Source organism: Acanthisitta chloris, unplaced genomic scaffold (genome assembly GCF_000695815.1).
Source record: "Acanthisitta chloris isolate BGI_N310 unplaced genomic scaffold, ASM69581v1 scaffold43743, whole genome shotgun sequence".
Taxonomy (NCBI): domain Eukaryota; kingdom Metazoa; phylum Chordata; class Aves; order Passeriformes; family Acanthisittidae; genus Acanthisitta; species Acanthisitta chloris.
The window spans coordinates 30,314-44,788 of record NW_008667356.1 but is presented as its reverse complement, the minus strand read 5'-3'; the positions used below and the strand labels follow the sequence as shown (position 1 = coordinate 44,788).

Here is a 14,475-nt window from a genome sequence, read left to right as displayed (position 1 = left end):
CATTCTATTTTTAAATAATAAATAGAAAATATTTATTTTACAGCATTTTCAAGATCATTTTGACAAAAAGGCAGTTTTCATCAAGCATTTGACAGACCAAAAGAAAGAACTTTTACAGAAAGCTTCATAGCTCATACAACTGCATACACAAGGTGAGTTCTTGCTCTTTAGGTATATTTACGTATGTGTATGTTTCCAGTTTTAACAATTACAAACTAAAAGCTAATATACTGAATTTCAAGAAAACTCCTACTCATGATATAATTACATTGCAGTAATAAAATCAGTGCTTAATATGTTCAAAACAGACAGATATGAAAACAATATAGTACTTTGCCACATTGCCATCTCCTCATCTATACAAATCTATTATGTTTCTTTTTCTTATCTCTCTTGGTTCTTCAAAGACCAGCTTCCTAATATCAGCTCTGTGCTACCAACAACATATGCATTTGGAAACAGCACAACAGATCTTATACTAAGATTATTAGAAGATAGAATTCATTGCCAGTGTGGTGATCTGCAAAGAAAATACAGCATTTTTCTCACTGCTTTAATGAGTAATCAGCATCTTGAAAAAAAATCAACAGCAAAAAATATCTCCCTAAAAGCTCCAAGCAGAAAAAAATCAACCAACTGACCCTCAGGTGTCTTTAGTTCATTACAGAGACATCAATATACTGACAAAGACATAAAATGTCTTTGGGCAAAGTCATTTCATGCTTTCCACATTAGGATGCTGATACTAACTGGCTACTAATCATATTGGAAGAAGAAAACATCATGAAAAGAGGAGGAAAAAAGGCTATCTGCTTTTGAGCACCAGCCAAACCTTCCAATACCACTCCTGCATAATTAGGGCAAAACTATGAGATTTGGATCTTTAGAGAAGAATTTATAACTGGCAGCAGGACTTCTTAAAGTGAAAACAAAGAAAAAGAATAGAAATATGCTGAATTCAGGAAAACTCTGGTAGAATATTCACAAGATACATGGTTAAAATCAGGTTTTGCAACTATACTAACTGGAAGATATTCCTTTAAAATATATTTGGAAATAAAGTGTTGAACTGTGGGACAGATCCCCAGCTAAATTCAGCAGCACAATCAAAGATCATAGCAGCTAAAATCCTGACCTGTATATGTATAATAAGCACATTTATAAATAGGGTAATAATCATTATAATTAAGTTCAAGCCACAGCAATTAGATCTGGACTTTGATCATGCCAATCATAGTGAGCTTTGGATTAGACCCATTTCTAGGAAACACATGAAAGATAGAAGAGGAGGAGGAATGAATGACAGAACTACAACTGCCTGGAAGTGACCATTAAGATGCTATATTGTATACTAAATACAGGAAGTGAAAGCTTAAGTAAAGAAGGTGCAACTAAACATCATAAAGAATTTAAAAGAACAGACTATAACAAAACCTGAGAATTTATGCACACATTAAGCACTGATGAAATTTCCCATCCTGATATAATTTTATTTTAAATTATCTGAAGCGATGAAATAGTTGAATTACTTTTCCTGTCTCACCTTTATACTGGCATGTGCAAGATTTCTAAACCAGGCTTTTATATTTTTGTGTTTTCCTCTTCTTTTTTTTTGCTTTTTTTTTTTTGTTAACCACACTTGCTGCAAACATGTAAAATAACGAGTTCTCAATGCACTGGTTATTAATACCATATATCTACTTCATAAAATATCTGCAAAACAAAGCACCCTATTATAAGGGTAACAACTGTCTCAGCTTGTATATGAAAAAACCAAAAGTGTTAGCACAGCATACAAATCTCCAAAGAGCTATCGAATATTTGTAACAATGTGATATAAAACATGATTTAAACATAAAAATATTCATAGGATATAAGACAATCTTCCAGTGGTAGTTGTTGGACGTTACGCTTCACACATCCCATTCACACGCATACGGATACACAGACGTACGCTCACTCTCTTGCCTCGAGCCTGGCTCTGTAACCCCTTTCCTTCAGGTTAACAGTTCTTGCTCTTAAGTATACAGCTATTTTGCAATGTATTTGATTACAAAGTAATACAAAGGAATGATGCAATGACATGGCAAAATATGTTGTTTTATGAAAAGATAGTCAGTAAATATTGTTCTGCTACAGGAAACGTTGTGTAACAGTTTAGCCACATGGTTTGCAATCTTATACAAAAGGGCAGTTTTTCCAAGTCCTTATCATATTACAAGTACTACAGCGAGGGTTTTCTTAGAAACCTCTTGAGCCTTAACTTGATCATATTTCTTGCTCTGCTCACAAACAGTGTTAAAAAAAGCCCAGATCCCCCAAAAAGCAGCCTAGTATGAAGAACAAACCATTCAGACAAAAGTCAGTAAGAGCCATGTGCTCTCACATTATCTCAGCTCCTCTCCCCCAAACACATTCCACAGTTATGCCACCTATAGAAATCAGGAAAAAAATATTTATGCATATATGTGTCATATACAAGTAGCTTCATTCCCCCTCACCACACTCCACCCTTCCAGCTCCTGGGTGTGTTGCTTCCATAGCAGACAGACAGCAGTCATGGAGTGGCTAATGACTTCTCCAGGTCACACTTCCCAGAGTCCTTTTCAAGCATTGCCAAGAGAGGGTGTGACTAAGTGTGATTATACTTTTTTTCCTGTGTTTGTTCTTTTTTTTTTTTTGCTATAGAAGTTGTCTCTTGGATTTGTGCTTTGTTATTGTTTCCTAACATTTTCCCAAAGTACAATATTTTTATTTTTAACGGATAGAGAATCTTGAGCCCTCAGAATGGATTTTTATTTTCTTTTTGTTTCATTTTAGTTATTTAGGTGCAGGATGAAGTTTTTGCCCTGTCATTTGTGACTTTGTTCTCTGCTCTCTGTCCCCACAGCCCTGGGAGACTTGTCTCTCCAAAACCTCCCAGAGGGCAGCAGCCTAAGTCCTTCCCACCTTGTTTCTTGCAGCATCTACAGGGTGGATGAACTTTGCTTATAATCCCTTAGGATGACAGAGGCATAGGTCACATCTGGGGGTGTGCAGAGCACTGACTCTGAGACAGGGGAGCTGGGCACGGAGCTGCCTGAAGCCACTGAATCTCGGAAGGGTGACGGGGGCGTCAGCGCCGGAGAGTCTTCCAGAGTCAGTTTGCTGGTTGCTGGCTCCTCGTCCTCCTCCTCCTCTGTGTTCTTCTCATACACATATCCCTGAATGAGCTTCACCTTCTCACTCTCTGCTTCTTCGGCCGGGGAAGACAGGGGCTCCTGGCTGAAGGCAGCCAACTGGAGAGGCTGCAGGGTTGGTGGGGTCGGGGGCTGGTAGGGGGGCCGCACACCATTCCCTGAGCCGGGAGTGGGGAGGACAGCATTGAAGTCAGGGATGCCGGGGGCAAACTTGTTGACCACTCCTTCCAGCTGGTCCATGAGAGACTGTGGCTGCAGGGGTAGGGTCTTGGGGGACTGTTCAGGCAAGAAGAGTTGTGTCTCCTCCGCTGTGGCCTGCAGCGGAGGGGTGGTTGTCACCCGCCTGTGCACCACCATGGAGGGACTGCTGGACTGGTTGAGGTGAATGGGCTCTCTATCTTCTTCCTCCACCACATTGTACAGAGTCTTACTGCTGATGTCGGTAAAAGTCAGGCTTTGGCCTTGGTAGTCTTTAGTGAGGGGTTTGATTACCGCTGTCTGATTGCACCCTGTGTCCTGGTTCTTCACATGCACTGAGAGTCTGTGCCATGTATGTTCCCCCTTGGGATCTTGTCTTCCACCTGGTTCAGACCATGACACAGACTTTCCATTAGAACTATGAATAAAATAAAGATGAGTTTATTTGCATTTACATTACACAGACACAGGCAGTATAACAAACAAGCCTACAAAAATAGATTGCTTTGCCTCATTAATAAGCCTCCCCCCTCCAGTTCTTTGTGTCCTCCCAGAAATACTACATAAGGAAACAACAGTGTCTTTTAACAGCAGCGATTACTGTGATTTTCATCTAAAAGCGATTACTTCCTGCTGGTTATCCAGCCTGGAAAGGCCAGCCTGCAGGAAGGGCTCTGGAGGCTGCAGTTTGAGGACTCAAGCTATTTCATTTTGCATCTAGATCTGCTTGCCCCACCTTGCAGGGGGAGAAGAAAAAAAAATGGGAAAAAAAAAGTCATAGGAAGAGCTTTAATTAAGCCTGATTTGCAGATTATAGGAAATATTTTCAAGCTGTGGGAAGAAAAACAACCCACAGTCATAGCCTTTAGCACACTGAGTAGAGAGAGGAATTGTTGCTAACCCCTCTTTTCCTTTTTATTCCCTCTCCCCCTTTTGCACTTAGGAACAGATTAGCTGTGAGAGAAATGAAGGACCCCCAGGGCCTTCATCAGGTAGGAGGCAAATGTGCTTCTTCCCAGGTGACTATTATTTACAAACCAGGATAAAATGCTAGGACTGAAAACAGTTGGTGTGTGTGGGTGGAGGAACAAGCAGCGACATGACCATGGTGAGTAAAACCCTCCGACTCCTCATATGGGCTGGGTCTATCAAAACGCTGGGCAGTTTGGCTGAAGGAGGATCTGAGGGTCAGATCTGCCCCTGAGGAACTGTAGAGATTTTTACTTTTCACTGTACCTTTGAAGGGAGCAGCACTCAAAGCAGAGTGGTATCTTTTTAGCAGCTGTTGGGACAGGGAGCTAAGAGGACCAACCAACTGTTTAATTATAGGTCAGGCAGTAGAAATCATTCATAAATTATAATATATATCACCTGGGTGGAAACCAGAGACAGAGAGAAATTCTGAAATGATTTATTCGAAGCAGCCTTATCACAGGGTTTCTTCCCTCGGGGGCAGAGGCAAACAAAGGATTACATTTCAGACCCTGTGATTGCTGTGCAGGTAGGAGGCAAACTGGGTGGGAGGCTGGCACAGCAGCCTCACCTCCTGCTGCTGCACACACCAGGGGAGATTGCTTCCTTTACAGTATTGCAATATTATTCTAAGTATTTTGCTTTTCCTTGCTCAGACCCCTGTGGTTCTCTTTTTCAGGGAGTAAATAATTACCACTTGAATTTTATTTTAAAAAAATATTGACTGACTTTGTCATAGCTGGAAGAAACTGGTGCAACACAGATAGTGTTGTAAATCTGTCAAAACACAAAAGAAATGTACATAGCAATGTGTCACTTTTGTGCTTATCAGTAAATATTCCTGGAGAAAAAAAAAAAGGAATTTGAGATGGATCCAAGCTGGGAAGTTCATCTCGAACTCCAGACTCCAAACGCTGGACCTGTGACTCACCACTGCTGTGGGAACTGGGGCACAGGAAAAGGCCAAGCTAAAAAATTCATAACTCCCCAAAGCATGTAGGACCAGGAGCAGTTTGGATTAGAGCTTTAACCTAGAGGGGAAAAAAAGCCAAGTTGCCAGCTGAAGAATGCAACCTCTACAGTATAGTGATCAATGAATAGATAAGAATGAAGGTTTAGAAGCATTCCTGTTTTGATCAAAATGAGCTGTGGTATATCATTTTTTTTGAATTGCTGTAGAGATAAGCAAATGAATGTAACTGTTGGGTGTGAAAGATTTTTAAAGTAGTGTTTTAACATGCCAAGATCCACAAGCTTCATACAGAAACACAGTTTGTCTGTTTTAACCTCAAAACAAGTCTCTTCTTGTAGAGATGAAAATAAGTCAAGTGCTCTCATACTGTATTTTGCTGATGGTGTAGCTTACAAATACTGCAAAGGGCTTTTCTGTAAAAAAATATGATTATCTGCTGCCTTTTATGCTAAGTCCACTTCTGCATCATTTATTTCTTCATATATAGTTCTGGCGCATCGCACTTTTGATTCTCTCCTCACACCATCTGTTTTGTCTCTATCTCATTTTGTTCCCAAGATTTTGTATTTTATATCAAAGGCAAGCATTGCTATTTTAAGGAACTGACTATCTCTTTCTTCAGACCTACTCCTATTCAGTTAATTTCCCTCTTCTTCACTCTCAAATTCAGCTCTTCTGATTTCTTTCTTCTGTGACACTCTCCAAAATGTATGTAATTGAGCCCAAGTCAATGGCTATGCTTAAACTGCGCTGGGACTGCAATAGCTGAATGTGAACAAACTGCTTCATCAGGATTTGTCTGTTACCAACTTGCTCTTTGGGGAAAGCTGGTGCCACCAACACACCTTGCCTCTGTTTGCCAGACCTTACTCCTTATGAGTCCAAGGGCCTTGGGACAAAGAGCTTTAGAGCTGCAGTGGCTCTCTGTACAATCCATTTGACAATTTCCACTGAGAAATCTCTCTTTTCTGTTACTGTTCTCCTCAGACTCTTGTTCCAGTTCTTTCCCTCAAATTGCTCTCCTTGCTGTCACTGTGCACTGTTAGCCTATTACTGAGTCACGTTTAAGATGGAAGCACAAGACTGGCAGAGAAATACCTGGGCTCTGTCTTGTTGGATGGCTGGTAGGGGGTCACACCAAGATTGACACATCCAAGCAGAATTCATAATTCACATGCAAGAAAAACACTTGTTATGCTGGAACAAAGACCAGCCATCTTATCTTGAATGGCATTCATTGACACTTAGAGAAAAAGCAAAGATGGTTCTGGAAAATCTTGGACCTGAACTGAGTCTCAGTGAGGCAAGGAATCACCTCACTTGTGCAAAGTGATGATGACAATCCTGACTGCATGTGGGAGACATGGTCACCATTTGCTGATTGTCATCTTCTCTTTTGAAGGAAGCATCCATGGAAGAAGGTGAAGATAAAAATAATCTGCCTGGCATAATGGAAGAAGGGATAGTTTTCCACACAAAGGCAAGAGAGGGCACAAAGCTGCATCACTGTTGGGGTATTGAAAACCTGATGTTCTATTGCACAGTAATGAGATGGGACTAACCAGTGATTTCTTGCTTTTATCAAGAGGATGGTTACACATTTCAAGTCAGTCATGTATTTATTTGTCTTTCCTAATTTTATCTGTCCTTTATACTATTTCCCACACTCCTAGAAGTGAACTCCTTGGAGTCTCAAGGGATCTTAAGGTATGTTCTTGTGTATACACAGTGTAAGACTCCAAATACTATTTCTTCAAATCCTCACATCTAGCTTAAATGCTCAGAGATGGGTTCTTGGATATCCTGTCAGCACATACAATGAGTTTGCTTTTGCTTTATAGGCAAGGACATATATTGAATTTAGCTGCTTTTTCTCAATTTTCACCACAGCTTTGACTATGGCTTCTGTATTTTGGGGGAAATAGTAAGTATATTTCTTGTGCAAATGTTTATCAGTTCATGAGCAGATCTGTTGTTGGTTTTGGTAGTTCAAAGTGTTGTTTTTAATACATGAGTTGATCTTTATAACATACTCTCTGCATGGCTCTGGAGCAGTCATTTTCAGGTACTTTCAGCTCATCATTATAGACAGAAAGGCTGAAAGCCTTCAAAAGAATTGATGTACCCAAATCTGAGACTGTGGTTCAAATAGCCCTGCCCAGCCATGGGACATGCCCACAGCTTGTTAGATGCCTGAGGGCTCATTGTTAAGTCTGTCTCCAGCTGCTGAAAATCTTGCTCCTCCTTGGGACTATAAGTTCCCCAGACTCAAGTTCAGTTTCAGGCCAAGAACAGAGTCCTGCTCCTGCCACTGCCTGGAGGATCTGACCTTGTTGGGTTCCCTGAAGCAATGTCAAGTCTGAGCACCCCACAACAGGTGGTTCCTCTCCACACTACAGGATCCTGAAGATGCCTTACTTTAGATATTGAATACCAAAAGTTTCTTTACAACTTAGAGGCTGAATTCTTCTGAGGTTAAAGATGATTTTCCCAGTGGTCTGTAAGTTAGTCTGTGCAACTCTCTGATCCTTTCACCAATGAAGTTATAGCCTGAGATTCAGAGCTAGAGAATTAGATCAACTTTGAGTCCCATGTGTCTGAAACTTTGTCCTTTTTTGCCTTGAACATTCTATGCATAACAATCCCGAAATGATACCACACAAAATCGTTACATAGAGCGATATGTGCTCTGATGAAGTTAACTTCAGGAACCCACAAGCTGAGAAATGGCTTCAGATGCAGTCAGACAAAGTGCTAGAAGAAGAGCCCTTCCAGTTAAAATAGGAAGGGGCATTCCTTGATCTGTTAGAGTTCATCCCGTTTCACCCCTTTAGGATGCCAGAGTGGTGGTCTATTATGTTCTCCAAGTGGTCATGAGCTGAGGGAGGATCTTAGGCTTCCTGAAATGAGTGATACAGACATTTAGGCCAGGCTTGGTGGTGTTAGACAAGATTCAGAACACAGATTTATGATATAAGGCTGTTTTTTTAAAAGCAGCAATGGCAATTCACCAGAAGAAGAGGTTGTAGAAGTGATAAATGATACCTTTATATCATGGTCAGGCTGATGCTTTGGCCCAGCTTACCTCCTTGTAGTCACTATAGTAACAGAAATGCCACAGCCAGTAGGAAGGAAGCACTGGTATAACCTGTCAGTCTTGTCTATCTATGAAGATAAAATCTTACAAATGAACATAAAATGCAAACTGAAAAAAGCCTATCAACTTTGTCAGCAAACATTAAGTCCAAAACAAACCCCAAACTATCTCATCAGCAACCAGACAAGGTTGGTGTCAGGTACTGCCCAGTCAACAAATGATGCTCTCACCTTCACAGAACAGGACACAGTTGCAGCCACCTGACAGCTGGCTCCAGAATGCAGTGGGTGCAAGGGCTGTCCCTGGGTGCTGACACAGAGATGGGGAACCTTTGGAGGCAGCAGGGATGCAGAGCAAAAGGAAATGCCCTGTTCAAAAGCTCAGCATTGGACAAAGCCTTCCTCATCCGGCACAGCAGTTGCTGACTGATGCCATCCTAGGGACACCACTGCAAAAATTTCTGCCCTGCCCACAGAAAGGCAGTTAGCCAGCTAAAAGCTTTCTCCAGCCCTGCAGTCATGTAAGAAACGATAATGAGCCTGAACAAATCTCTATCCCACTGCCGTCTCACTGTTCCCAGGACCCAAGCTAACAGGCTTAAAATTTAAGGCCAGTACCTGCACTGCAGCACACTGCAGAATCTTTGCTGGGATCCCCAAAGTCTCTTCCATTATTGTCTCCATTTCAGTAGGGCCACTGGGGCATGAAATTTGATCAAGGGAGTGAGCTGGTTTTAATCCAGAGCAGTGATATCTCCCTGTACTGAACAGCCCCTCCTCTTGGAGCTGCTGCAGCCAGCCCTGCTGCTAATTAGCAAGGCAAGCCACACTGGTTAGCATGTTCCTACAAGCCTAACTTCTGGAGCATTGCTTCTAGGGACTCATCCCTTAACCCTGGGTTAGTAAAACTTTTCTGCACTCTCCCATGAGTGAGGGAGCCGTCATTGACAACAGCCTCTATCTGGTGTGTGCTCAGGACTTTTGCCTGATATTATCACGTAAACGAAAAAAAGAATCACAAACCAATTTCAGCCTTAGTCCATTTATGCTATAATCTCTATCTTGGTGATAAAAGGAACTTAGAACAGTTATCACAGTATGGTTCTAATACTTTCTGTGGTGCTGTATAATTAGAGCAAAGTTTAACCTCCCACTTGTGTTTCTGGAAATTTAAATTATTGAACTAACTTTTCCTTGTCTCTCCTCTCCCTCCTTTTTTCTTTTCTTTGACAAATTGCCTTGGGCATGGGACACAATGTTCTATGTAAATTAGAGAGCTGCTTTAAATGTATGATGTAAACTGCTGCACAAAGTATAGGAAAACAGTACTGTCAGGCTGTCTCACTGGGGCAGAACCTGGTGAGACTTAGGGGTATTGTGAGTGAGCAAAAGCCCAGAGCTGCCTTTCCAACTCTCTGTCTTGCCACTGGCTTATGTCAAGTAAATCTAATGTATTCATTTCCTTCATTGGTTCCTCTAACGCAAAAGGTAAATATTACTTTAGCTGAGTTGCACATAGGCCTTCGAATGTACATTGACCCTATTGGTAACTGTTTTCTTTTTTCTTTTTTTTTTAAATTGAAATGTTAAATACAGTCTGTAATGTGGCAACAGCAGCTATGTCTAGCCTGATTACTCTGTGATGTGATCCTGGTTTCCATCCACAGGGTCTCCAGGCTGGGGTCAGATCCTTGGGGCAGGATCAGAGGTTGCCAGCCCCCCTCACCTCTATGGTCTGGTCACCCAGACGGGGAAAGCTGGAGCCAGGAGTGGTTCACACACATCACCCTTGTGCTACCATGGAACTGGGTTGCTCATACCTGGTCCCTGGGGTAGGGAAGTACTCCCAAATCCAGCAGCTCACATATAGCTAAATATCCCTAACAAATAAGATTTATTTGCTTTGGGACTTAACAATAGCATTTATGTATGTGTGCACTTTTATACAGCTCTGAATTTTGGGTAGGGTGTGTTGCGAGAGATGCTCACTGCAATGCTTCAATGTAGTTGAAGTCTCGCAACTTCAGAATGTGTCACAGATCTTACTTAACTAGCTCAGCAAAGGTGTGAAAATATTACACTGACAATGTATATGAAGGGCTGTCTACTATTATGACTATCAATTTTCAGTCTCATCTGAAGTACAGAAGCTATGCCACATTTCAGTGATCTAATTACTAGTGAAAAATGTTTGGTACACCTGTGTCTTTATTAGGTATTTTGAAAAAAAACATTTAAAAATAACTACTTGTGTTTTGCTTTGAGAAAATAAATTATTCTAATAGATAATACAAAGTTCAGGATAATAATTTGTCACAAATAGCAAGAAAATTCATCCAGTGTTCAGGAAATGAAGATGAGAAACCTGTAAATCAAAGTGAAACTAAAAAGTGCTCTTAGTGGTGAATAGTTTTTTAATCTGTTTATTTTGTTGTTATGAATAAGTAAAGCCCACCAAATATTTTTCTCATTTTTTTAAACGGTAATAAAGTTAGTGTATGGAAAAAAGTGTGGTGTAAATCATCATAGGTCCTCTGTCATTAATGGAGAAGCACATTGGTGTTATCTGAAGATGTCTCATGCTGCACATTCAAATACATGTATATGACAGTGCAGCCAATGCCAATGCCTGAGCTGAAGCATTTATTCAGACAGGCTCAAAAAGGAGCACAGTTAATAGAACCTGAATACTGAAAAGTATAGTGTTTTGAGCAAAGGGACCTGGAAAGCTTAGGAACATGGGCAGAAAATGCTAGAATTAAATTAATTTAGAAAAAGTGTAGGTGGGTGAAACTAAGGCAAAAAAAGTCTGTAGGACTGGAAGGCTGTGAAGATCAATGACCTTCAAAAAACATTGCACCAAAAGAAATACCATAGAGCTGCTGTTGAATAAGAAACACTAATTAATGAACTTTGAATATAATAAAACCACAAAAATTGCCTGTGAATTCTGTGTTCCCTACTCAAAAGCACCACACCGTGGTACAGAGATCAAGAGGTCTTTCCTATGAATGCTGTTTAATAGTAATTAAGACAGTTGGAGGTTTTTCCTTGCTTTCTGTAATCCCCTGTTGTTCTGATGGAAAATTATTTGGGGCACCATGTTTTTAACCAGAGAGATATTGACAAGCTGAAAGCTGTACACTGAACAGCAACAAAAAACCACTGGGGACAGAGAAAAGAGTGCATGAGATAAAACTAAAATAGCTGAATATATTCAGTTTTATTTCAAACATCTCAAATGCATTAGCACTGAGGCTGGAAGATATTTCACATGCCATATAGAGGCACAACTGAGAGCCCTTGGTGAAGCAACAAAAGGGACAAATTATGCTGAACATCCAGAATAGTTCCAAGTCAATAGCTGTACCAGAGCAGGAATAAATTCCAAATGAACAGAAAGGCCCATTGCCTGGGACATTTGCTGCCAAAAAGTGTATAACCCTTGCACAGGTAGCCATCAGTGAGGTCTCTCTCTCTCAGTATAACTTGTCAGATTCTCTGGTATACTTGAGAATAAATAAACTCCCAACAGTTTAAACAGTGCTCAAAGAGCCATCAGACTTGTCTTACCATGCCAGCATTTTGAGTGCAAACTTAACCCATTTGCCACAGGAAGCTTAGTCATGAGGCCTCTTGTTTGTAATGTATGGCTCTCCCTAATATGCTGCAGTAGATAAAGCAGGCTGTAAAGCCTGTGGGTTTTCTGGGTGTATCTGAAAGTTTCCATGGTAACGAATATGCAGCTTCAGAAGAAAAGAGCCCTGAAACTCAGAGCTGATGTTTCTGATTTTTTAATATGATAATAAAATTTCATGATTCTATATTTTCATGATTCCTCTTTTCTAACCCTCTCCAGGATTATACAGAGAATGGAGATTAACACTGGCACAATAACTAATGCTCAGTATTGTATACAACAAAACATAAGAGAGTTTCAGGTCTGTACATCTAATTGCTTGTAACTGGAAGGTGAGGGAAACCATAGCACCCATGGTGTTTTGTAGCATGCTGGAGTAGTGAAGCAGGGCTTCCTCAGGAAAATCTGGACTCACAAACTGCTGCAGTTCTGGTGAATCAGGCTGAGGCATGAAACCAGGCAGTGATGATGGGCAGCTGGTGATTTGACACATGCCTACTGCTCAACCTGGGCTGTGTGGCCACAGGGACCTCGGGCACTCAGTTGCTGATGGAGGATGTGCCAGTCCCCAGGCCACAATGCAGCACTGCCAGGCCCCTGAATGCATCAGCCCTGGCTGGAGGGAGAGGAAGCCTGAGGGGCAGGGATGGGCCGAGAAACCAAAATAACAAGCTTGACTGGTTGAAGTCCCATCAGAGGTGTTTCTCAGGAGCTCATGTGGATGAGGATTTTTTTTCCAAGCTGAAAAAAAATCCCAAGTGGTGTCAATCAAAAAAGCAGGAGGTCCAGCCTTCCCTGTGCTGAGGAGGTTCACAACTTGTGCTCATGCTTTTTTGAATAGAATCTGTTGTTGCATTTGCCTTTGCATTGTAATGGTATGCCTGTGTGAACTCCAATTTGAATTTCCAGACAGACAATTGGTGATCTGTGCCCTGGGAATGTGCAGCACTTGTTCCAGTTTGGAATAGAAGGGCATATTGTTCTCAGACTAGAAGATAGTAACAAAATATTTGTACAGCTCCTTACACTGCTTGTGTACAGTTTGCCTTTCAGGGTGCCAAATCTGGTTGCTGCACAGGCCCTGTAAAACCATCACTACTGCTCCAAATGTATGATGTATTCTCTGGATTTTTTCTGATCTGCAGATTAGAGGGCAGAGTTGATTGAATTAACATCATTGCTTACTGTCCACAAATCTCACAGACTGTCAGAGACATATGCAGAGCTAAAATGCTTTGTTGCTGATTAGAGCAATGGAACAGGCTGTAGCGAGACAGCACTGCTCAAAATGCTGTGTCAGTGGATCACAGGCAGCTTTCCACCTAGTCACTGCACAACCTTCCCTGGGGCAGGGAGCAGGACTGTTTCACATTTGCAGTTTATTGGATGGAAATGAGCACAGATCTGGAAGAAATGAGGTGAAGGCTGTTTCTGCAACAGCTAGCATGTTTTCTCCACCGTGTTTGTATTTGCTCAGACAGGGTGGTATTTGCACTTCTTGCTTCTGAAGAGCTGAACTTTGCTATCATTCACTGAATGCAGAATATGCAGAATCTGGACATCTTTCAGAAATTATAACACAGAAAAATTATTTGCTATTGTTTTAAGATACTGTTTGTTTCTAGGCCAAATCCTGGTGGGTTTATTTCCATGTGCATAATTTCCCTGTTCTGCAAATCCCACCAAACCAGTGTTTCCCATGTTCCTTCTGCTGGCTCTGCAGCTGTAGTTCACTAACAATCACAGTTAGCAAGAGCTGTGCACAGCAAAGATGTCTTGCCGTGAGACAGCCACTACATTGTTGTTAAAAGCACACAGGATTATGTCATCTCCGTGCAAAACTGTAAAAAAGAAAAATATGTTGGCTAAATGGAAAAAGAAGACAAAATTAGTACCAAAAAGAGGATGTACTTGCAAAGTTGTAGGCATTTAGAAATAAAATTGAAGGCTTAAAAAAAACCAGCTGCAAAAATATTATTCACTGTCCTGTTCATCACATCTGGACAATCAGATTAAGGCATTGTGTGAAACAAGGGGACATAAGCAAATTTCCCATCTTTAATGTCATGCACCACATTTGTCTCATCATTAGACATGATAAACCAATGAGAAAAAGAAAGCAAGGGGTAAAACCACTCTTTGTCATGCAGCTTCTCTTACACATTCACTGCAGTGTGGGATTTTTCAAAGCTGCACATGTGCCGACGGACACTGGCTGGTGGGCGAGAACTCTGGCTGCCTCTTCCTGAAGATTGAAAAGAAAAAGACACCCAGTGAGTGGTTATACACATGTGCACACATGGTGGCTATACCACTCAATAGGTGCCTGTCCTTGACCTATGTCTGTGGGCTTTGCCATCTTTTCTGCTCTTGTCACCTCAATTTCCATGTAGCTTTCTCCTTGGCTCCAGCACAGC

At 41.2% G+C, this 14,475-nt stretch overlaps 1 protein-coding gene across 1 annotated transcript in view; it reads right to left on the bottom strand.

Moving 5' to 3' along the window:
* Nucleotides 1-2,674: 2,674 nt before the first annotated feature.
* The window catches only part of LOC103800092 (metabotropic glutamate receptor 1-like), a gene marked incomplete at its 5' end in the record, with an annotated part of 37,973 nt that continues 26,172 nt past the window's right edge, over nucleotides 2,675-14,475 (bottom strand). The window contains one exon of the mRNA XM_009072455.1: nucleotides 2,675-3,795. Coding sequence (XP_009070703.1) covers nucleotides 2,967-3,795 — 829 coding nt within the window. The remainder of the gene's footprint in view (nucleotides 3,796-14,475) is intronic.